General features: G+C 40.2%; 1 protein-coding gene across 1 annotated transcript in view; it reads left to right on the top strand.

Annotated features, from left to right (window-relative positions):
- Nucleotides 1-1,138: 1,138 nt before the first annotated feature.
- ANOS1 (anosmin 1) overlaps nucleotides 1,139-26,186 on the top strand; it is a 162,470-nt gene continuing 137,422 nt past the window's right edge. Inside the window, exon 1 of the mRNA XM_056558868.1 lies at nucleotides 1,139-1,500. Coding sequence (XP_056414843.1) covers nucleotides 1,297-1,500 — 204 coding nt within the window. The 5' untranslated portion in view covers nucleotides 1,139-1,296. The remainder of the gene's footprint in view (nucleotides 1,501-26,186) is intronic.

Below are 26,186 nucleotides of genomic sequence, written 5' to 3'. Positions count from 1 at the left end.
GGTATAGGAGGTAATACTCATGTGTCCCCGCCACTCCGGACCCGTCACCGCTCATCACCGCTGCCCTGGATGTTGCCCTCCATCGCTGTCGTCGCGTCCCCGGGTTGTCCCCGTCGCTCCGGAATGTCTCTGCTGCCCGGTATCCTCGCTCTCCATCGCCGCCATCCCATCGCTACGCACGCCGCTATGCACGCCGCTCCTATTGGATGACGGGGTGGCGTGCACGATGACATGATGACGACAAAGGAGAGCGCCGGCCATGCAGGGGATCCCGCCACGGAGCAGACACCGAGGAGGCAGGTAAGGTCCCTCCTGGTTCAGCCGGGTTAGTGTCACTTTCGCTTCAGACGCGGCGGTCAGCTTTGATCGCCGCATCTGAAGGGTTAATACAGGGCATCACCGCAATCAGTGATGTCCTGTATTAGCCGCGGGTCCCGGCCGTTGATGGCCGCAGGGACTGACCCATTAGGTGTGTATTCGCCGTATAAGACGCACCAACTTCCCCCCCCCCCCCCCAGTTTTGGGGAAGAAAAAGTGCGTCTTATACGGTGAAAAATACGGTAGTTAGTTTTTTGGGAAAGGAGGTACTTTGATCCCACTATGTTCTAGTGAGGTTTTGCATATAGAAAATAGAATATAGAAAATCTCTGATTGGGTGCTCAAACAGTTAACTAGCAAATTCAGCTACATAAAGATATATATATATATATATATAGAGAGAGAGAGAGAGAGAGAGAGAGAGAGAGAGAGAGAGAGAGAGAGAGAGAGAGAGAGAGAGATTTTATATATATTTTTTTATTTGAACTTTGAAACCTTTCTACAAACATGCAACATGTAAAAGGAATTTCTCACGTTCCAGATTTTTGCTCATATAGAGCCGTGAACCTTTTTAGTCTGTAGTCTTATTCTTCCGTGACTATTCTTTCTCCCTTCCCTTTCATGTCCAACAGAATAACCTCAGCATCTTTTCACTTTTTCTCATAGGTCTCATTCAACGCTGCTCTCCCTCTTTTCAGAAGCCGAGCTGCTGTCAATCATACCCGTCTCCCAGCCAATACTATTGGGTGCTGTCAGCCTGGCACCACCCTGAGGAGGTGCAGCTGCTGGGAGAGGAGTGGTGAGAAGCAACAGCAGGAGGAGGAGTGGGAGTGTAGCAGCTCCAACCAAATAGAGTTGAATGATTGAACTTTCTTTTTTAGTTTGTGCAGCTCCCCTGCCTCTATCCCCTTCACACAGAGTGTGGTCAGCACAGGGAAGCTCCACTCTCCTCTTCCCTTGATTGATCTCTTGTAGAAGATGAAGGATCACGGCTGTTCCATGACCCTTTTCCTATGGATTATCTTCCTGTGGGGCAGCTTTCCTAACACTAACTCAGCTTCTGCTACTTCTCGCAAGCAGGATGAGTCCTTCTCTACCATGAGTGTGTATAGAGCAAGATGCACATCCAGGTGCCTGAGCCTGCACATCACTCGCATCTCTGCCTTCTTCAAACACTTCCAGGTACAGTCCGAGCCTGGCTAATTCTGTCTTATATGCAAAAGTGTACATGATATGCAGCAGCAGCAGCACGCAGCGTCAAAAAAAGGGTCTATTCACACGGCAGAATTTCCGCTTGCGCAATTCCGCCTTTAAATTAAAGCCCGTAGACTTCTACGGGATTCCGCACTCCCATTCACACTTCTGAATTTCCGCTTGCGGAAATTCAGAAGTGTGAATGGGAGTGTGGAATCCCGTAGAAGTCTATGGTCTTTAACTTGAGGCGGAATTCCGCAAGCGGAAATTCTGCCGTGTCAATAGACTCAATGCTGCTTATCGCTAAATCGTCGATTTTGAATGCAAAACTATAAAGTGGGACATTTATCAATATTCCTTTTTTTAGTTCTTTTTTTCTTACAATTTTTTTCTTATTGGTTTTAGCCTGTTGATAAATTTCTTTTACGTAAGCATTTTTTTTTACTTTTTTGCTTTGGTAGTGGCTTTTTCTGCTCCATGTCTGAGCCGGAGTAAATGTAGTAGTTTTTTTTCATGCGATGCGACTTTTTTGCGACTTTCGCACTTGATAAATCTCTGACCACTGCAAGTCAAAAATCACTTTTTGCTTTGGTAAGCAAGTTTCTTTTTTATTTTATTTATTTTATTTTTTTGCTTAGGACACTGCACAATCAAAAAGTCGCACAAAAAATAGAGTAGCCGCACATGCGACTTTTTTTTTCCGACAATTTTAAGCAAATATAACCTACTAAATGCTGTGATAAATGTCCCCCGAAGAGTATGTAATGCATACATCCTTTTGCATTTAAGGATGTAGCAGAGCTCAACTTGTTATTTGACACTTTGCATCTTTTCGAGCACCGTAATGTTATGGGTTTAACTGCAGTCCTTTGGAAAGCTGCTTGAAATACATTGTGATAAGAGCGATAAGTTGTATTGAATGACAAACTCTGCTCCGATACATGTGCATAGTGCGTTTGTTCAACTTAGGTGGCGAGAGAATGTTTGGTGCTGAATGAGTTGTCAGTCATACTAAAATATTTTGATAACCAACTAGTAAAAGAAAGAAAACAGATGTAGAAGCATCAAATATGTCAAAGAGTTTCCTATGCATTTAACTGATCCTACACTAGATTTACCTGCAGTCCTATGTAAGACTATTGAAAACGCGATGGCATCAACTAGCTCTGACAGACCCATCACTTCCACGACTGTTCGACTAAGCACTGCTACATCTGAGTGACTCAACACTGCCATTTTTGACACACTCAGCTCTGCTACATAGCACAGATTCATCTGTTCTACATCTGACAATCTGAGAACTGTTATTATTCTTTTTCTTTCTTTTATTTATATAGCACACACAGATTTTGCAGCGCTGTACATTCAAATTGGTCCCTGTCCCCACTGGGGCGCACAATCTAAACCTATCAGTAGTATTGTATATACAATGATGATTAATAGAGGACAATCTTCTTGACTGACCAGGAAGTAGTAATACAGATTGTAAATTTTTTTTAATTTTTTGTCTTTGATTTAACACATAAGATTTCTCATGCCAAGAGAATTTGAATGCACCCTCAATATGCTTGGATTAACCCCTATCTGAGGATCTGGAAGTTTGTCTGAGGGTGTAATGTGGTCATACATGAGCTAGAGATGTAGCAAGGCTAGACCATTCCGCAACATGAAATCAGTTTACAATATTATTTGTGGCAGTAAAGAAGGCTAAGCCCCCTAGAGAATAGTCCTCAAAGAGTTCTTGTAATGTACAAATAATTCTGAGGGGTGACATACTTAGCTCTGCTACATCTATCACTCCAGAGCTCCGGACTTCCTTGTACATTGAAACACATTGTATTGACGTCACCAGCCAAAATGTATTTGTGCCATAGGGATGTTCAGAATTGCTTAAATGTATGGGTCACCGGTTTTCTAGCACTACAGCAATGTCTGTCTGCCAAAATCAGTGTTTCAAACTTCAACTTGGGGCACCATCTCCTGTTTTCGACTAAAACGGATTAAAAGTGACAGCGAAATGAAATATTCTATCATTTTACCTGCTTTGAAAGAAAATAAAATTTAAGGAAAACACAACGAATCCCTGCGGCTCATAGACTTTAGTGGGGTTTCTGAAAGTTTGTTTATTTGTTGCTGAGTATTTGTTTATTTTGTCTGCTGAAGAGCTTTAGTTCTGTCACTGTGATGTGGAAGTGAGTGGCACCTGTTGGGTATTATGGTGACAAACGCCACCACCTCGGAGAGTGCTCCGTCACAGCATGCTGAAGTAATAAAAACCGAGAGGGGATGACTTCAGAGATGATACGTTTGCCCCATGCTTCGCTTTCAGCCTCAGGCTCCTCCTAGATAAGCCAGCATTGACTTACATCTAAAAGCAGCATTTTACTTAAAACCAGGGAGAAAAAAAATCTCCGCTCACCTATTAACCTACGAAATCCACATAATTATTAGTTGACCTTTAGAGGGCAATAGCTGAAAAGCTAAGACTAGCAGCATACATGTGTGATACATTTATTCCGACAAGCTCGGGATATAGCGTGGCCTGCTGTGGGGTAGAATGGCTGGAACCACACACCATAAACATTGTCTTTTAATGAGTGCAATGGTGAAAGCAGATTTTCTGTCAGCCCGGATGACATGCACAAAATATTCTATTCGCTTAGGTATGTCACTGAAATACTAGACAAGATGTAGGGCATTGGAGTTAGTCTGAGCCCTCACAATTATCCCCATGTTTTTCTTGGCCAAGGATCCGTCTATATATTTACTTCACTTCTTCATGTTTGTCATTTGTGTAGGAGTTTTTGTGCTTTAAGAAAAGTTGCAAATCTGTAGCTGCTGAAGCTTGTCAGAGGAAATGTGTGAATCACTTGTTTTTCTTATGCTATATCATCAGGTCACACTGAGGGGGTTGTCAACAACAGATCCAATTAGGAAGCTGAAATAATAATATTATTGAATGGTAATTATTGCTGTTGCTACTATTATTAACATTATGATTATTTTTACTATTGATTAATAATAATAAAAAAATTATAAATAAAAAATATTATTAGATAGTATGTTCTACTGTTTGCATCATTATTAGGGACCTACGTTCTTTAAAATTGTCCTATTAACTCTCCTTTCCCATATCATAAACATATAGCTAGACATACAAAGCAGAGAATAGTCAGGTAAATAAAGCAGCTGTTTATTTACCCAGCTCTTCCATACACACGCACACTTGGCCAAGTGTGCATGTGTTCTGAATAGAGAAGGGGTAGGGGCCCACATACACAATAGGGGTCAAGCCCACTAAAATCCTCAAGTTCAGCCAACACATAGCTATTGTGTCTGTCCAGCTCCAAAAAAAAGTCATCATAAGAAAAAGCTATCCCTTATCCACAAGATAGGGCATAACTAGCAGATTGGTGGTCATGGTGGGGGTGACCACTGGCAATGTTCAAAATGCCTATTGAGAATGAAAGGTGTACGGGCTGTGTTGTGCACTGCCACTTCATTTGTTCAGGGATATTTAACCTCAGTTATCAGGATTGATGCGGGCCCTGTGATTGGACCCCCTATCTTAAGGATAGAGAAAAACTTTGCATCATGGGATAACCTCTCTAAGAATGTAGAAGGCTAATATATGGAATATATATCACAGTGTCCTCTACTAAGGAGCTGTTTGTACAAGTATTTTTTCTTCCTTTACTACTTGTATTATAACTGAAAGAGGTAGTCTGGGTAACTGAACTTATCAGACACTTATCTCCTGTTCCATGTCTGATCATGGGAGTCTGACCACTGGGCCCCCAGCATTATGTCTACTTACTTGTCCTCGATGGGCACTGGCTCAAACCTTCCTACTCAGCTAATCACCAGCCAGAGCGATGTCCCTCCAGAGCTGGTGATTGGCTGAGTGGGCCATCACTTGCACTCGTCAAGGATGGTGGGGGACGAAGCACGCTGAGGACGAGTTAGTAGACAGGGCCCCTTACAGGAGATTGCAGGGATCCCATCAATGATACCCTTTGTGATCAGACACTTATAAGTATCAGCTAAGTTCAGATCCCTGGATTACTCATTTAAGAAGGTTAAACAATTTTCTTGACCTTTTATATTAATCGAGAAGTTAACATGAATGCTGACCACCAGTTCCTCAATGTAAGAGCCATAGCAAAAAAAACTCTGTATAGATCAGCTTCTTGAACCCTGCTAAGTGTGATGTCAGGTGGTAAAATATTGGGGTTAACTGGGGTCACACCTGAATTGTCTAGTGTTTTAATATTATTAGGCCATATTTTTGTGAAAAGGGAAAATATCTGCATTGGTGCCAACTCAACTAGTAGGCATATGGTCCTAAACATCTCAACTATCCATGGAATGGACCAATAAGCTTGCTTGTTCAGCTGAGAAAGATTACATGAGAACTTGTCATAACCGATGAGGTAATTAAATATTAGAAACAGATTTTTATAGCCAGTTAACAAGTGGCCTGGTAGAAAGGTTGGAGACATATCATTCCAAAACTGAATCATGATATGAACAGAAGAGGGCGCTGTGACTTTAGAGCCTAGGCACAAAGCTAAGTCCAACTGAATGTGTTTTAGACATTTTTGGATGGCTTTCTACAGCAGCCAGAGTTACAATATTAGTGATTAGGAATTTAGGGAAGGTTTTGTCCAGAATGTCCCCATTGATTTAATAGAGAAGAACAACCACAACTGAAGCATCCATGTTTTACTTGTGGCATCTCACATGCTATTATCTACAGTACATGACCTAATGTATACAGTACATGATTGTCTCTATAAACTAAATCGCCCAAAACACACATAATTGGGAACTAGACCTCCTAAATATGGACTCTGACCCAAGAGAGTATTACACTCATATATCTATAACTCCATAAAGCTGTACTTTCTCATGGTCTTTCTGAGCCATATATGTTCAGATTGGATTTCTTTGAAAGATATACGTGAATTTCATCAATAGAATCTAATAGAATATTTTATTACTGTACATGGGTCATTCTGCAATACTGTACAGGCCCTATGGGCAAGAGTTGCTCTGTTTCTTGTTTCTTGATAAAAGAACCATATTTTACGTAATCTTATACAAACCTTTTAAGTCAGATATGAATGCACCTATGTTTATTATTGGTATGTACTACAAAGATGATGGCTGCTTGTGTATTGGATACAACATTTTTCCTATGTGGGATAGTTTACGGTCTTCATAACACAGCACCTATGAGTATCTTCACTGAATGACTTCCAGCCAGGAGAAATGAAATTGGAGACGTACTTTACAATGCAGCTTGCTGACAATACAGCTGTGTAAGAGGGTTTCGGCACACAACACAACTGTTGTCTGTGGCCGGTATTGTGAGTCGACTTTCAAGTGACACTATTTTAAATAAGAGCTGACATTTTCCCTCCAGCCATTTGCTTGTAACCATTTGTGAAGCACCAAACTGTTCAAGTGCAGCTCAATTCTATTCAAGAAACTGCTTAACTTAAATAACCTTTCTAGCACTGAGCTATATATTTCAGCTAGACAGTTTGAGTGAATCATAGGAAAGTTTCATCGATGATTTACATGTTCTTGTAGGAGGATACATCCATATTTTACAAATAAATAAACATCTGCTATCTTACACTCACCCTGAATTACAGGTGTATGGAATCTCTATTTGGAACAGAACCAGCGCATGTTAGTTTTCACTACAAGATCAGAAGTGTATATAAACATGGCTCTAAAAACGGAGAAGTTTACTGTTATGTAGGCAGGAGAAAAAAGGATTATCAACTTTTTCAGTCTACTACTCGTTAAGAAGCCAGTATAGATGGAAACATTGCAAATAAATATGGAAGAAGCACAGCCCAAACCAAATATATTCACTAACTTTAAGGGGTACCCCACCATTAGACATCTTATCCCCTATCCAAAGATGCCTGATTGTGGGGGTTCCGCTGCTTGGACCCCCATGATCTTTGTGCAGCACCCGGTGTTCATTTAGAATGCTGGGTGCAGGCAGAGAGGGTCATGACGTCACGGCCTTGCCCCTCATGACGTCACACAGCTTCCCCTTAATGCAAGTCTATGGGAGGGTGTGTGGTGTCAGCAACTTGCATTGAGGGGGCGTGGTGTGACATCACAATGGGCGTGGCCATAACATCACAACCCCCTGCCGCCCGCACCCAGCGTTCAGGCTAAAAAACTGCGGTGTACCCCTTTAAGTTGGTGGCTTAGCTAGCACTTGGATAAAGTGCATTCGAAAAGTCTTCAGACCGTTAGATTTTTTCTTTTTTTTTTACATTTTCTTATGTTGCAGCCTTGTGCTAAATTCAACAAAATTTAAGTTTTCCTCCATTAGGAGAATAAGAAACAGGAGAATAAGAAACAGAAAAAATATGCATATTTGCATATGCAAAAATTTAACGCGAATATTACGAATATGCAAATTTTTGCGAATATATGACGAATTTTCGTCCATATATTCGCGAAATATTGCGAATTCGAATATGGCCTATGCCGCTCAACACTAAAGTTGAAGCATCTTTGGCAGTGATTACACCCCGCAGTCTTCTTGGGTATGAGACCACAAGGTTTACACACCTGGATTTGATGATTTTCTCCAATTATTCTCTGCAGAATAATGGGAGAACAATTTCAGGTTTCTTCAGAGATGTTTGACTGGGTTCAAGTTAAGCTTTGGGTGGGCCACTTAAGGAAATTAAAGGGGTATTCCAGCTTTAGACATTTTATCCCCTATCCAAAGGATGGGGAAAAGATGTCTGATCGCGAGGGGCCCGCCGCTGGGACCCCCCCCCCCCCCCCCCGCAATCTCCCTGCAGCACCCGCATTATGTGTGGAGCTGCATCTCCAGGCTCAGAAACCGAAAGTTTCCGGGACTGGAGACGTGACGTAATGCCACGTCCCCCTCGTGACATCACATCACACCCCATCCATTCATGTCTATGGGAGGGGGCATAACGTGAGGTCACGAGGGGGGTGTGCTGTTACGTCACGTCTCCAGTCTCAGAAACTTCCGGTTTCTGTGCCTGGAGATGCATCTCTGCACATAATATGGGTGCTGCAGGGAGATAGCAGGGGGTTCTAGCGGCGGGCCCCCTGTGATCAGATATCTTATCCCCATCCTTTGGATAGGGGATAAAATGTCTAAAACCGGAATACCCCTTTAACAGATTCTCAAAACTTTGCTCCACTTTGCATTTTCCCAAACATTACCAGTCTCTATCCAAGCTGCTACCTGCTACTTCATTGACAAACATAATGTTCTAACCCGTTGTATGCTGTATATATATATATATATATATATATATATATATATATATATATATATAGTACATATGTACATACACTGCTGCTCAAAAAATAAAGGGAACACTAAGACAACACTTCCTAGATCTGAATGAATGAACTAATCGTATGAAATACTTTTGTCTTTATATAATTGAATGTGCTGACAACAAAATCACGCAAAAATTATTAATGGAAATCAAATTTATCAACCCATGGAGGTCTGGATATGGAGTCACACTCAAAATCAAAGTGGAAAACCACACTACAGGCTGATCCAACTTTGATGTAATGTCCTTAAAACAAGTCAAAATGAAGCTCAGTAGTATGTGGCCTCCACATGCCCGTATGACCCCCCTACAAGGCCTGGGCATGCTCCTGATGAGGTGGCATCCGCCAACTCCTGGACAGTCAGTGGTGCAATGTGGTGTTGGTGGTTGGAGCGAAACATGATGTCCCAGATGTGCTCAATTCAGGTCTGGGTAATGGGCGAGCCAGTCCATAGCATCAATGGCTTCCTCTCGCAGAAACTGCTGACACACTCCAGCCACATGAGGTCTAGCATTGTCTTGCATTAGGAGGAACCAGCATTTGATCTCACAAGGGGTCTGAGGATCTCATCTTGGTAATGGCAGTCAGGCTTCCTCTGGCAAGCACATGGAGGGCTGTGCACCCCCCCATGGAATGCCACCCCACACCATTACTGACCCACCGCCAAACTGGTCATGCTGGAGGATGTTGCAGGCAGCAGAACGTTCTCCACAGCGTCATCAGACACAGTCACGTTAGTCACATGTGCTTAGTGTGAACCTGCTTTCATCTGTGAAGAGCACAGGGCACCAGTGCTGAATTTGCCAATCTTGGTGTTCTCTGGCAAATGCCAAACGTCCTGCACGGTGTTGGGCTATAAGCACAACCCCCACCTGTGGATGTTGGGCCCTCAAACAACCCTCATGGAGTCTGTTTCTGACCATTTGAGAGGACATATGCAAATTTGTGGCCTGCTGGAGGTAATTTTGCAGGGCTCTGGTAGTGCTCCTCCTCCTCCTCCTTGCACAAAGGCGGAGATAGTGGTCCTGTTGCTGGGTTTTTGCCCTCCTACAGCCTCCTCCACATCTCCTGATGTACTGGCCGGTCTCCTGGTAGCGACTCCAAGCTCTGGACACTACGCTGACAGACACAGAAAACTTTCTTGCCACAGCTCACATTGATGTGCCATCCTGGATGAGCTGCACTACCTGAGCCACTGTGTGGCTTGTAGACTCCATCTCATGCTACCACTAGAGTGAAAGCACCGCCAGCATTCAAAAGTGACTTAAACATCAACCAGGAAGCATGGGATCTGAGAAGTGATCTGTTGTCACCACCTGCAGATCCACTCCTTTATTGGGGGTTTATTGATAATTGCCTATAATTTCTACCTGTTGTCTGTTCCATTTGCACAACAGCATGTGAAATTGATTGTCAATCAGTGTTGCTTCCTGAGTGGACAGTGTTATTTCACAGAAGTGTGATTGACTTGGAGTTACATTGTGTTGTTTAAGTGTTCCCTTTATTTTTTTGAGCAGTGTATTTGGTATTGCAAGAGCCATGGGTCTTGCTCACTCTTTCCTTCTTTGGAAACAGAGCTGCTTCTGGCATCTGAACATTTAAGGTTCTATGGACTTTGCTTGGATGAAAATTTACCAGCCCCTAGACATCTTATTCCCTATCCAAAGGATAGGGGATAAGGTGTCTGATCGCGGGTGGTTCCGCCGCTGGGGACCCCCACAATGTCGGCTGCGGCACCATAGGCATCCGGTGCACGGAGCAAACTTCTCTCCGTGTCGAATGACTGGTGATGCGGGGTGGAGGCTCGTGACGTCACAGCCACGCCCCCTCAATGAAAGTCTATGGGAGGGGGCGTCACGCCCCCTCCCATAAACTTGCATTGAGGGGGCGTGACCGTGATGTCACGAGACTCCGGTGCTGCACCTGATGCTTTGAGCAAATGCCGGGTGCAGAAGGGATAGGGGATAAGATGTCTAGGGGCAGAGTACCTCTTTAAATATAGAACATGTTTGTCCTCCCCTTTAGGAAGTTGAGCCCTAGCTTGTAGATAAGTGCCAACTTGTATTTTATATTCCAAAATGTATTGAGGGCTCTTTCCTTTCTCTTAGGTGTTTTTGGGGATACAACCCAAACAAAAGAGTACAAATAAGACAGACATGATGCCTTTCATCTGGTCGTGTTGACCTGTGGCAACATGTTGTACAATCAGCAAAAATAGCAACGTAAGACATAGAATAGACTCCAATGCACACAACAGCATACACTAAGGTCAACTAAAATGAACAATCTCTCATATTTTTGCTGAAAATCTACAGGTTTAGCTAAAATCTTAACTATTACTACAAACACATAACTATCACAAATGTCTTATTTTTACATGGGGGTGAGTCTCTGTTTTTTTTTTTTTTTTTACTATACTTTGAAGTGATTGATAGTATCATGATACGCATATCGGTTTTGTAACTATTTACAGTATACAGTGAAACCTCTCCAAAAGACTACCTCTTTCTTTGAGAAAACCGATCCCCAGAAAACCTTTGAAGACCCTAGAAGAATTGCGAGTGTTCGTCTCAAAGAGGTTTCACGGTATCTAATTTGCATTACTCTGGCTATACTAACTACTACACTCAAGCAAACATAGTTGTCTCCAGGAGCAATATTATTCAGGAAATAACTTACCAAGTGTGAGGTGACTCTATACTTTCAGCAGGAATGAAACTGACAGGACCATTTATGTAGGTCTTTGAAGGGGTCCGAATGGAAAGCTAAAGCACAGCAGTTTTTTTTTATAAATATTACCCAAATTTATTATTATAATATATGGGCTGGTCAGTTTGTGAAGAACATTTTACAGTTCACACTTTAAATTTACTGTAAATAAAAAAGATAACTTTCTAAATACTTCACTTTGCTGGTACCGGGTTTGGGTATCCAGAGAGCAGCACACGTGTAAACTCAAATTATTGTCATTCAATTGAACCTTAGCAAATTAGGTCACATGTCTGAGAGTAGAGAAGTAACCTGAAGCTCCTGGGCCACTATCTGTACAAGCCACCGACCTACCAATTGCCCTGTGTAATACTGGTGTCTTCATATGCGAAAGAAGAGCCTTTAAGCCTTTTTCGGTCCCAGGTAGGACTGTTGTCATTACACCCCCTTGAACTATGCCCTTATGGGACAGTAGAGTGAAGATAAACATATATCTATTTCCAAGCAGCTGCAGTATGTGTATGAATTCTAAAACAACATAACATGACTGTAAATTTATACAGCAAGACAAAATGTATGCAGCTACCTAACATTTAATAGAAAGTTAAACTGTGAAATTGTTTTTGAATTGGGCTATTTTTCGTTGGTTCAGCATGGCTTTAAAGGCTGTGATGAAATTAGCAAATGGCAGTGCCACAGTTAGAAAATGGCAGTGCCATCAGTTCTCCCTCCATTAAAGGCCAGTAAAGGCTATCTTCAGAATTTGACCTGCTGTTTAAAAGCCTCCTGTCTTCTTCTTATGGAACAATAGACACTGGTTGTCCTAGAATGCCCTAAATCATGGAGATTCTCTGCAGGAAATGTGACTTCTCAACTTCTGATTTAATGTCCAATCCATTTATGACACTTGAGGCCCTTCCATTGAATCTCTACACCTATAGCAGTGTTTATCTTCCAAAATTAGTTTTAGGTCCAATTTGTCGAATCTGACTGCCAGATTAATTTCCAATTTGGATCCTGATTCAGATTCAGGATTGTCCCGATTGCCCTGTTATTGTCCATCAAAGTATAATCAGGAGCAGGGACTTCTGTCAAAGACAGGAATCCCTGCTTCTGGATAATGTATTAGTGGCCGGGCAAGGTGCAGAGCGCAAGGCCCAGAATATGTTGTGCATGGAAGCTGCAGCGAGTCACAAAATTTTGGATTCCTACTAATTAAAATTGCTTGTGAAATTTGGACCAAATCCGATTCATGCTGATTCACTCACCTCTAAGTAAAGCTTTTTAACCTAGCAATGTTATTTATATTCATTAAGCTACCATTTACACAGTGGAAAGAAGGGGTAGAATCCAGCTCCCAGGAAAATTTTTGTAAAACTTAACGTTTAATTAGAACATGTTAAAAACTGGTGGCCACCAAAGTGGCAAGTGACATGTCACTCCTTAAAATGAGTGAAACGCTAACGCGTTTCGAGCTAGTGCTCTTAATCATGATTAAGAGCACTAGCTCGAAACGCTTCAGCGTTTCACTCGTTTTTAAGGAGTGACATGTCACTTGCCACTTTGTTAAGTTTTACAACAGTTTTCCTGGGAGCTGAATTCTACTCCTTCTTTCCACTTTCCATTGCCATGAGGAGAGGCAGCTCCTTCATTCATGCTTCCAGCACCCATGCTGCGGTGTGCACTTATGAATAGAACTGTGGTGAGCTGATCTCTTTTTTCTTCATTTTGGACCATTTACACAACTATAGTGTGAACCAAGACACATCAACCTCCAAGGGGAACACAATGTGGAAGTTTACTGAAAGCAGACCTTGTTCTGATATATCTTATATACAGACCTTGTTCTGATATACCTTATATACAGACCTTGTTCTGATATATCTTATATACAGACCTTGTTCTGATATATCTTATATACAGACCTTGTTCTGATATACCTTATATACAGACCTTGTTCTGATATATCTTATATACAGACCTTGTTCTGATATACCTTATATACAGACCTTGTTCTGATATATCTTATATACAGACCTTGTTCTGATATACCTCATATACAGACCTTGTTCTGATATACCTCATATACAGACCTTGTTCTGATATACCTCATATACAGACCTTGTTCTGATATACCTTATATACAGACCTTGTTCTGATATACCTCATATACAGACCTTGTTCTGATATACCTTATATACAGACCTTGTTCTGATATACCTCATATACAGACCTTGTTCTGATATACCTCATATACAGACCTTGTTCTGATATACCTCATATACAGACCTTGTTCTGATATACCTTATATACAGACCTTGTTCTGATATACCTCATATACAGACCTTGTTCTGATATACCTTATATACAGACCTTGTTCTGATATACCTCATATACAGACCTTGTTCTGATATACCTCATATACAGACCTTGTTCTGATATACCTCATATACAGACCTTGTTCTGATATACCTTATATACAGACCTTGTTCTGATATACCTCATATACAGACCTTGTTCTGATATACCTCATATACAGACCTTGTTCTGATATACCTCATATACAGACCTTGTTCTGATATACCTCATATACAGACCTTGTTCTGATATACCTTATATACAGACCTTGTTCTGATATACCTCATATACAGACCTTGTTCTGATATACCTCATATACAGACCTTGTTCTGATATACCTTATATACAGACCTTGTTCTGATATACCTTATATACAGACCTTGTTCTGATATACCTCATATACAGACCTTGTTCTGATATACCTTATATGCAGACCTTGTTCTGATATACCTTATATACAGACCTTGTTCTGATATACCTCATATACAGACCTTGTTCTGATATACCTCATATACAGATCTTGTTCTGATATACCTTATATACAGACCTTGTTCTGATATACCTCATATACAGACCTTGTTCTGATATACCTCATATACAGACCTTGTTCTGATATACCTCATATACAGACCTTGTTCTGATATACCTCATATACAGACCTTGTTCTGATATACCTCATATACAGACCTTGTTCTGATATACCTCATATACAGACCTTGTTCTGATATACCTTATATACAGACCTTGTTCTGATATACCTCATATACAGACCTTGTTCTGATATACCTTATATACAGACCTTGTTCTGATATACCTCATATACAGACCTTGTTCTGATATACCTTATATACAGACCTTGTTCTGATATACCTCATATACAGACCTTGTTCTGATATACCTTATATACAGACCTTGTTCTGATATACCTCATATACAGACCTTGTTCTGATATACCTTATATACAGACCTTGTTCTGATATACCTTATATACAGACCTTGTTGTGATATACCTCATATACAGACCTTGTTCTGATATACCTTATATACAGACCTTGTTCTGATATATCTCATATACAGACCTTGTTCTGATATACCTTATATACAGACCTTGTTCTGATATACCTTATATACAGACCTTGTTGTGATATACCTCATATACAGACCTTGTTCTGATATACCTTATATACAGACCTTGTTCTGATATATCTCATATACAGACCTTGTTCTGATATACCTTATATACAGACCTTGTTCTGATATACCTAATATACAGACCTTGTTCTGATATACCTTATATACAGACCTTGTTCTGATATACCTCATATACAGACCTTGTTCTGATATACCTCATATACAGACCTTGTTCTGATATACCTCATATACAGACCTTGTTCTGATATACCTCATATACAGACCTTGTTCTGATATACCTTATATACAGACCTTGTTCTGATATACCTCATATACAGACCTTGTTCTGATATACCTTATATACAGACCTTGTTCTGATATACCTCATATACAGACCTTGTTCTGATATACCTCATATACAGACCTTGTTCTGATATACCTTATATGCAGACCTTGTTCTGATATACCTTATATACAGACCTTGTTCTGATATACCTCATATACAGACCTTGTTCTGATATACCTTATATACAGACCTTGTTCTGATATACCTCATATACAGACCTTGTTCTGATATACCTCATATACAGACCTTGTTCTGATATATCTCATATACAGACCTTGTTCTGATATACCTTATATGCAGACCTTGTTCTGATATACCTTATATACAGACCTTGTTCTGATATACCTCATATACAGACCTTGTTCTGATATACCTCATATACAGACCTTGTTCTGATATACCTCATATACAGACCTTGTTCTGATATACCTTATATACAGACCTTGTTCTGATATACCTCATATACAGACCTTGTTCTGATATACCTCATATACAGACCTTGTTCTGATATACCTCATATACAGACCTTGTTCTGATATACCTCATATACAGACCTTGTTCTGATATACCTCATATACAGACCTTGTTCTGATATACCTCATATACAGACCTTGTTCTGATATACCTCATATACAGACCTTGTTCTGATATACCTCATATACAGACCTTGTTCTGATATACCTCATATACAGACCTTGTTCTGATATACCTCATATACAGACCTTGTTCTGATATACCTTATATACAGACCTTGTTCTGATATACCTCATATACAGACCTTGTTCTGATATACCTCATATACAGACCTTGTTCTGATATACCTCATATACAGACCTTGTTCTGATATACCTTATATACAGACCTTGTTCTGATATACCTCATATACAGACCTTGTTCTGATATACCTTATATACAGACCTTGTTCTGATATACCTTATATACAGACCTTGTTGTGATATACCTCATATACAGACCTTGTTCTGATATACCTTATATACAGACCTTGTTCTGATATATCTCATATACAGACCTTGTTCTGATATACCTTATATACAGACCTTGTTCTGATATACCTTATATACAGACCTTGTTGTGATATACCTCATATACAGACCTTGTTCTGATATACCTTATATACAGACCTTGTTCTGATATATCTCATATACAGACCTTGTTCTGATATACCTTATATACAGACCTTGTTCTGATATACCTAATATACAGACCTTGTTCTGATATACCTTATATACAGACCTTGTTCTGATATACCTCATATACAGACCTTGTTCTGATATACCTCATATACAGACCTTGTTCTGATATACCTCATATACAGACCTTGTTCTGATATACCTCATATACAGACCTTGTTCTAATATACCTTATATACAGACCTTGTTCTGATATACCTTATATACAGACCTTGTTCTGATATACCTTATATACAGACCTTGTTCTGATATACCTCATATACAGACCTTGTTCTGATATACCTCATATACAGACCTTGTTCTGATATACCTCATATACAGACCTTGTTCTGATATACCTCATATACAGACCTTGTTCTGATATACCTTATATACAGACCTTGTTCTGATATACCTCATATACAGACCTTGTTCTGATATACCTTATATAAAAAACAAGAAAACCTACTATTTTTTTAGACCGGCAGCAAATCATCCTCCATGTCGCTAAGGCATTGTGCTGACTGGGCCTAGTAGACTCTGGTGATAATCTATATCCAAATCCAATCTCCCACACTTCATATTGTAAATTATGACCTTGCCTCAACTAGCAAATTATACATTGGGTGAAGATGAAATCAATATTACACATTTCCTCAATGATATATTCCGTATGTCATTTTTCATGTTCTGTCCAAATGTCGGAGCGCTTGCTATATATATACAAATGTGTCGGCGCAGCACAAAATACAAACTCATTATAACAAAGTACAGCCAAGGGGCGCTAATTCATTATCCAGATGTTTTGTTGCATTGCATCTGAGTTTAGAAAGCCATGTAAAACATTTGCGTTCTGTATAAAGTAATGATGTATTTATTCTGTGTATATATTCATTTTTATGTCAGCCTATGTATGTTTTATGTCCTTGACTTTAGGAGTTTGCATATTTAAATGAACAGAACAATGTTTTATGGCTGTTTATTTACTTTATTATTTCCTCCATGTCCCAGTCTGATATTGGCAGCCATCTTGGACTGCCAAACGCTGGCTGTCTCGTCCATGACCGTGTTACATAATGAATTTGCTAAACTGATTTAACAGGGCTTGGCATGATAGAGTCTTTTGAGGTCTATTGTTATAATTACTGCACTGTATTGGAATTGATAACTGAATTTCAAGTAGAACAAATGACATTTTAATTACGGCGATGAGCTCTGCCAGCGAGGACATGTCTCTACCTGACTGGAAGGCCTAGCGTGTATATAAATCACTGGCTTATGTCTCTCCGAACCCAAATGATCAACTTTCACAGCCAACAAAAATCAGATTATGATTAAAATGCATTAGGCGGTTAGGGCACAGGGAGCGAGAATGCTCCAGCATGGTGTAAACATCTAGTTCATCGCAGTTTACAGAGTCCCCTACGGTTTAAGAACATATTACTGTCAGGAAATATTTCTTCCTTTCATGTAGAAATACATGAAGAATCTTAAATAATGCAGAACACAATCACTCTGCCTCAGAACTAATCCTCAATTGGAAATATTAACATCAAAGCAACTTGCAAGCAACTCTCTGTAGATTCTGATTTTACTAGGCTATGTCTGACAACATCCACTGCAATGTGATATCATATTGGGAACATTATCAGCTGGAAGACGGTTATAGATTTCATTTACAATCAGGTTAGAAAACATTACAGTGAGATCGTGTATCGGTAATGTCAGCTATGACGTAGCTTTTAATGTATGGTATGGACATGCTAGAGGATTACTAAACCTAAGGCTATATTGTAGTTGTGTATGATTTGCTGTCAGCAGAGCTAATACATTAACAATTTCATAGACTGGCTGCTCATGTTCCATCAGTCTGGAATTTCATTTACCGCATCTATAACCACGGTGGGCTAACAAGGAGAAGGTATACATGTGGCAGCAATGGGAGAAAATTATTAAAGGGTGGAAAACTTTTTTTTTTATCAACTGGTGGTGCCAGAGAGTTAAACAGATTTGTAAATTACTTCTATTAAAAAATCTTAATCCTTCCAGTACTTCTTAGCAGCTGTACACTACAGAGGAAATTATTTTCTTTTTGTATTTTTATTTGTCTGTCCACAGTGCTCTCTGTTGACACCTCTGTCAGTGTCAGGAACTGTCTAGAGCAGGAGAAAATCCCCATAGCAAACATGCTGCTCTGGACAGTTCCTAAAATGGACAGAGGTATCAGCAGAGATACCTCTGCTGATACAATGGTCCAGAAAAGACCATTTTATGTTAAAACTATTGTAAGTATAGGCCATTGTAATAGACTTATAAGGCAGGTGACGGCAATCAGGCACTACAACAATGCGTGCAGACAGCTAGCGTGAATGAATGGCAGTCCCGTGGTATAGTGGGGGTGCTCAGCTTTAAAAGGTAAAACAATTTTCAGTGCAGAAATGAGTAGATATGAAATAAAGCTGCACTCACCCACTCAATAGTATAAGCCAAAATGAATCTTTTATTCCAGTGTCCGTATAGCAAAGGCCATGATAAAGCTGGAACTACAGGGAGCAAGAGCCGTAGCCCTCAGGTGCAGGGAGTGTACCAATAGACAACTAGTTTCGTGTCAGAAATTACGCTTCTTCTGGTCGTGGACCGGGCCAGAAGAAGCAACCAGAAGAAGCGTCATTTCCGACGCTAAACTAGTTGTATAGTGGTAAACTCCCTGCACCTGAGGGATACGGCTCTTGCTCCCCGCAGTCCAAGCTTTATCATGGCCTTTGCTGTACAGACACTGGAGTAAAAGATTAATTTTGGCTTATAGTGCAGCTTCATTTCATATCTATTCATTTCTGCACTGAAAATTGTTTTACCTTTTAAAGCTGAGCACCCCCACTATACCACGGGACTGTCATTCATTCACGCTAGCTGTCTGCATGCATTGTTGTATTGCCTGATTGCCGTCACCTGCCTTATAAGTCTATTACAATGGCTTATACTTACAATAGTTTTAACATACAATGGTCTTTTCTGGACCAATGTAACTTGAAACCATACTCAACATACAATGCTACAGACAGTCCAGATCTGTGAAACGTGTCAATGACTGGAAGAACTGACCAATCAGAATGGACATTCACTGGTAAAACACCTGTATTACTGAAGTTTATGCACTAAATTCCTGTCTGGTAGTGCCTTCCTACAGTACAGGGAGGTACTACATGTTCTGTACTGCTTTTTACCTGTGCCAGGTTTAGCTGCTCCTTGTAATGGGACACGGCAGGTGGTGGATCCTCTGGGCCTGTGTGGATGATGACGTGATCCGTGCCTGGGAGCAGAGTCTAAGGTGCCGCTGGTTTTCACCAGAGCCCGCCGCAAAGCGGGATGGTCTTGCTGTGGCAGGCGGCACCCAGGTCGCTACCCCTGGCACGACTCATCCACACAGGTAGCTGGGAGGTGGCATGGAACAGAAGGAGACTGGCAGGACGTGGCAAGATGGCAGAAGGTCAGGGCAGGTAACACAGGGGCAGGGTAGGTAAGGTAGCAAGGAACAGATACACGGTAACAGAAACACAGGGCTTTCACTATGGCACAAGGTATCCAAAGATCCGGCAGGGAAACAAGGGAGGAGCTGATATTTAAGAACAGGGGACAGGTGTAGACACTTGATTAATAGAGCACTGGCCCTTTAAGTGAAAATGGTCCAGCACGTGCACACCCTAGGAGGCAGAGGCACGCACGCCGGGGCTGCGTGGGCACAGAGAGGTGGAAAATGAGGGAGGTGAGTTATGGGATAGGATTCGCGTGCGGGCGCGTCCCACAATGCGAATCCCAGCCCTTCCGGCAGTAGGGACATTAGCAGAGAGTACTCACGGCTGGCATGTTACACTTCTTTAGACACCAGGTGGGGGCGGCTCCATTTTATAATTTTTTTGGACATTGCGTGTACTGTACAGGACCCTGAAGAAGCTCCTGTCCTCCACATAGACAGTGATTTACAGTTCCCAGAAGCTCTTTCTTACTTTTATATGTAAGGACTTGATTTATCTGTATTAGTTATTTACTTATTTTTCTTTAATCCTTACTTTTTCCTATTTTTGGATGACATTTTGATGGCTTCAGAACCAATTACCAGGTTTCCATAGAGTTAGGATTTCACTATACATTGGTTTCAACATACAATGGTCGTCCTGAAACTAATGAATATTGTAACTTGAGGGACCACTGTTTATATATATATATAAATATATATATATATATGTGTGTGTGTGTGTGTGTGTGTGTGTCTTTGATTGTACATTGATATATCCTAGTTCCCTAGTTCCTATAATCTGAAACTTGCAATAATCCAGCACTTGAGTGGTTTCATCAGCAAAAATTGTATTCATAAATTCACTCTAAACATCAACATAAAAAATGCATGACTGAAATGAACCCAGATATATGGTCGAAAGCAATGCTACATTTATGACAAAGTAGAAAGAGGAGTCCAGCGTCCAGAAACTCGGAGGATAATATTTATTCACCAGATGGTCATAACAGGAACACAGGGTACAGTGACGCGTTTCGGCTTTACAACAAAGCCTTAGTCATGCACTCTAGTTATTTATGACAAAGTATATGACAAAGAAAAACGGGGGCACTCACGTATCGGTGATCAGGTGCTAGCTTCTTTATTTATAAGGTGCAACCTTGACAGTCAATGTTCAACTCATAAAAGGCCATGGAAATAAGGCTAAGGATAGTCAGCCAAACCACCAGATTCTCCTTCAAAATAAAGAGGAACCATCTTTAGACACCTGTTTTATAGTTCTTGCTTCGTATCAGTACTGGTTGCCTGAGTGAAAGGCCTTTGGTGTGGGTCTGAGGCAATAGAGTTTATTATTGTGAAGACCAACAAGTTGGCATAAAAAGTCTCATGGTAGCTCCCTCCGATGGTAGTTAACTTTTTTCTTTCTACAGGAGCACTAATTTGCCTTTTTCCCATGGAGTATTGCAAGGCCTATAATCTCCCTATAATAACATGCCAGTCTCAAAGGAAGAAACCCTACTACACTAGCATATAGTGCGTATAGTGCTATAGGTTCAAGAACTATTTTTTTTTTTTTTTTTAAATAAATAGAACCAATAGGTAAGTGTAATTATTTAATGCAATTAAGGTACCAAACTACCAATGCTGAGAATGTCATATCCCAGACGATCCTGCTATAAAAATATTTTCTTATATCTTTGTAAATGTTCCAAACCAGATGACGAAACATCATTTATTTCCTTCCTTCCATGGCAATGTCATGTCTTTTCCATCCCACAGCAAAGGAAATTAGGAAAACCATGGAATAATACTAACATCTTTAAAATAACATGGCATAAAGGGACAGGAGACTATTGATCTTGGGAATATAATATCACCTGAGTCAGCAGATGGACCTGTCTACATAAAAGAGCTGTACAGGTTATGCCTTGCACATGCCCCATTTCCCTTTTTTTGGTATGTGTTGAAAATTTTTATATACAGAATATATTCCAGTACATTAATTTTGACTATAACAGAGGAGTTGTTTTGGGTGGGGAATTGCATCACTTGAAATTGGAAAATAACAGCAACAGATACCTGTTAGTATTCTATGTTGCTTCCAATTTTTTTATTTTTTTTATTTTAATTGGCACAAGTAATGTCCCCATTAGAGTTAAAGGGGTTATCCAGGAATATAAAAAAAAGAGCTACTTTCCTTTAAGAACCACTCCCTGTTTGTCTCTAGGTTGGGTGTGGTTCTGCAGCTCAGTTTCACTGAAGGGAATAAAGCCAAGTTGTAATTCCACACACAACCTGGAGACAGATGTGGAGCTGTTTTTAAATAACTTAGCATTAACAAAATGCTGCAGAGTAGAAGATTAGTGTCAGATCGCCGTGGGTTTGACCTCTGAGACCCCCACAATCTTCTATATGGGACCTCGGCTCTCCACATGAATGAAGTGTGTTGACACACCTTATTCGTGCGGAGAGCCAGACCCCGTACAGGAGATCACAGGGTGGGGTCCCAACAATTGCACCTCCATGGTCTGACACTTATGTGATATGTTAGGGGATACGTTGTTTTTTTATTTTTTATTTTTTTTTTCAATATACTGGAAAACTTATTTAAGAGAAATGCTGCGATCATAAAACTATTTTAGTATAGACAATAAGAGTGGTTTCCATTTCAGACTTTAAGTTTCTTGAATTTTTTCAGCAAATCTGCCATTGTGTATAAGTATTTTGGGCATCATTGGTACCAATTGTTTCTGGTAATGGATAATAATGCCCTTTATAGAACACGAGCATGTTCTGAAGAACATTGACTATTTAAAATCAACAAACTGATACAAAGGGGGAGATTTATCAAAACCTATCCAGTGCAACAGTTGCTGAGTTGCCCATAGCAACCAATCAGATTACTTCTTTTATTTTTGAAAAGGCCTCTGAAAAATGTAAGAAGCGATCTGATTGGTTGCTCTGCACAACTCTTTCTCTGGACGAGTTTTGATAAATCTCCCCCAAAGAGTGAAAAAACCTTGCCCAATTATTGTTTGGATTTTTAAGGGTACTCTTTGTGTTTATGGTCAGCTTACAGTCCAAATCTCCTTCTGGGACTCTAAAATGAACATTCAGCCCTCAAAGCAATTTACAGCCCCCAAATAGTCTGTTTGTATAGTGTGAAAAAGGCTGGCCTCCCCAGAGACTAGCAGGCTGAGCTCCATGGGATGGGTAGGTGGACAGCTGGACTATCAGCTCAGATTTCAGGTAGCATCTTCCTAGTGCACTCATAGGAGGTTTGTATTGTTTTACTAGGTTATCAGTTGTTGGAAGGTCAGAATGCTTTGTGAAATATGGATATATGTTAAATGCTTTGTTTTAAAATAGTTCACTGTGTTATTTTAGGAAACATAAAACTCATATGATGTTCACTTGTGGTTGTTCATACTTGTGGGCTAAACTTTTGTTCAGGCCCCTAAGAATACTTAACACCTAGTAAAACAAGACACGTCTAAACATCTGTTCCAATATGAAGCAGCAAGCCCTTGTTGTATTTCTCTGGACTCATTTCATTAAATATTTCATAATGTGTTAATGGGTAGAACATCTCACAGAATCTAAGTGTTTCACAAGATATAATTATTGTCCAACTTAATTACTTATCCCCTGACATATCCACTCAATAAGGATATAATAGTGAAGAGGCCATAGTTGTAATTTTCTCACATACGTCTTATTTATTTCTGCCTCCCGCAGTCTGCTCTTTGTTATCACAGACAGGAGTACAGTGAAAGGTGAGACCAGTATATAAATAAGACAGTATATTTACAATAGCTGAATCCCTCCCTATGGAATACCCTTTGCAAAGGTCACTGTGCACACCCAGTAACCTTCTCTATTCATGTGAATGGCACAGCTCCTGTCTATTGTTTGCTATGTCCATGGGACCTGCTGTAAAACATATGTCTACATTTTGTAAAAAAAAAAAAAAAACAGTTCAGGCAAGATGGCTGCCTCCATAATAATGAACAAAAACTAAAATAAGATAATATACACAGATTAGTAAAAAAGAAAATGATAAAAAAAAAATCAATACATTCCCCTTAAAAGTGTTTGTCCTTTCAGCCAAACATACAATGAATATGTGAAATCAGGGGGAACTTGAATACATTTATCAAATATTTTTCTGATCCAACATGTTCAACAGAAAGACTGAAATGATTGAGTGCATAAGATAAATTTATAGTATTTACCTTTATCTAATCTATCAAAAAGGGTGCCTTGCCAGCTTTTAAACAGCTCAGCCCCACCTTCTTGACACTTGAGCCAATGGAGAAAATAGTAAATTTATAGCAGTTGTGGCAAACCCATCTACACTAACAGTTAGTTTGATATCTTTGTACAGTCACCTATTTAGCATTCAAGCTAACTTAATGTTAGTTGGCTGGTATAAATGTTGGAAAATTGTACAATGAGGTTGATCAACTTCAAAGCTAGAAAAAGGATTAGAATAAAAATTATGATATGTAAATATCACTGGGTGCATTGACTATAAACAGTGCTTCTTCGCACACAGATCTCATAAGAGCCATCTCTAGGCAACAGCGATAAAACAGACTTGTCAGGAAGGAGTGTTCTCTTGGCCACCGGAAACAATTGGTAATTGTAACGGCTGGTGATGTGGATCTGCTGTTCCTGTGTGGATGAGTGGATGATGACGTGAGCCGCACCAGGGAGTGGAGTTTAAGGAGCCGCTGGTTTTCACCAGAGCCCACTGCAAAGCGGCATGGACTTGCTGAGGCAGGCGGCTCCCAGGGCACTACCCCGGCATGATTTGTCCACAAAGGCAGTCGATGTGATGCGAGGTACAGAAGGAAGAGATGTACTCAGAATCGGGGACAGGCAGGCAGATCAGGGCTGGCGGCAAGGAACTGTGGTCAGAAAACATAGCAAGAGAACTGGTACATGGAATAGCAGATAACACAGGGAACACTTTCTATAAGGCAACAAGGTACAAAGATCTGGCAGGGAATGGGAGGAATGCATGGTTAAATAGGGTCAGTTTCAGGGAAACCCCAATCAGTGGTGCACTGGCCCTTTAAATCTCTGAGAACCGGCACACACCGGACAGAGGAAGCAGGAAGATGGCAGGGCTGGTGAGAACCGACATCGCATCATGCAAAACGCATTGCGGTCCATGCGGGGAGTAGAGCAGAGAGTGCGCCCACGGTCAGAGGCGCTACACATAACAGTAATTATATAAATGTTTTGTCAGATTCTTGCAACCAGCTTCTCAAACTACTGAATATAGGTCTTAAGGAGTCCCACCTTAACAGTGGTTAGCATAACAGTATTGTAGCTAAAATATACATGTGTAAAAGTTCATTGTAATAAAACTTAACAGCTACATTTAAAAAAAAAAGAATGTATAACAAATTAAATAAACTTACACTTTCCATAGAACTATTTGTTTTTCCAAACTATGAACTGCAATCAGTGTCCTTGATCCCTTAATGCAGCTACATGTTCTATATACAAATGATGTGACTTCTAAACCATATGAAAGGCGCGCTTGTATATTGGAAGCCCAAAAGCAGGTGCAACGCTGCACAGGCTTTACAAGTTTAAGAATATTAAATATACTTACCCCATTGTGTGAGCACTTGCTTAGTATTACTGAATACTCAGATATGTAGTAACAGCCAAACAACTTCACCAATGTTACAAATTTAACCTATTTTTAAGTATTCCAGGAACTGCAATTTTTCAGTGGGCGTTTCCTTTCAGTCAACATATTCTTTATAATTGCATGAAATACAGTTTCTAGAGAGTATTTCATTTGGACACATTGCAGCTTTAGGAAAATATTACATTATCGAGAGGAATTTTCCTTAGGAAAAAAATGGTTGACACCTTTCCTTACAAGTGTTTCATTCACAGTCAAGTTGTTGCGTGGAATGATATTTTGCCAAAACATTAATTTTTCCAAATGGGAACATTATAATCAATGCAGCAAGCTTTTCAAAGTGAGCTATTATTTTAAGACATTAAGCAGTATGCCAAGGGCTCCTTAAGTAAGTGG

Source organism: Hyla sarda, chromosome 2, assembly GCF_029499605.1.
Source record: "Hyla sarda isolate aHylSar1 chromosome 2, aHylSar1.hap1, whole genome shotgun sequence".
Taxonomy (NCBI): domain Eukaryota; kingdom Metazoa; phylum Chordata; class Amphibia; order Anura; family Hylidae; genus Hyla; species Hyla sarda.
The sequence above is the reverse complement of the archived record's forward strand: the minus strand, read 5'-3'. Positions and strand labels throughout refer to the sequence as shown.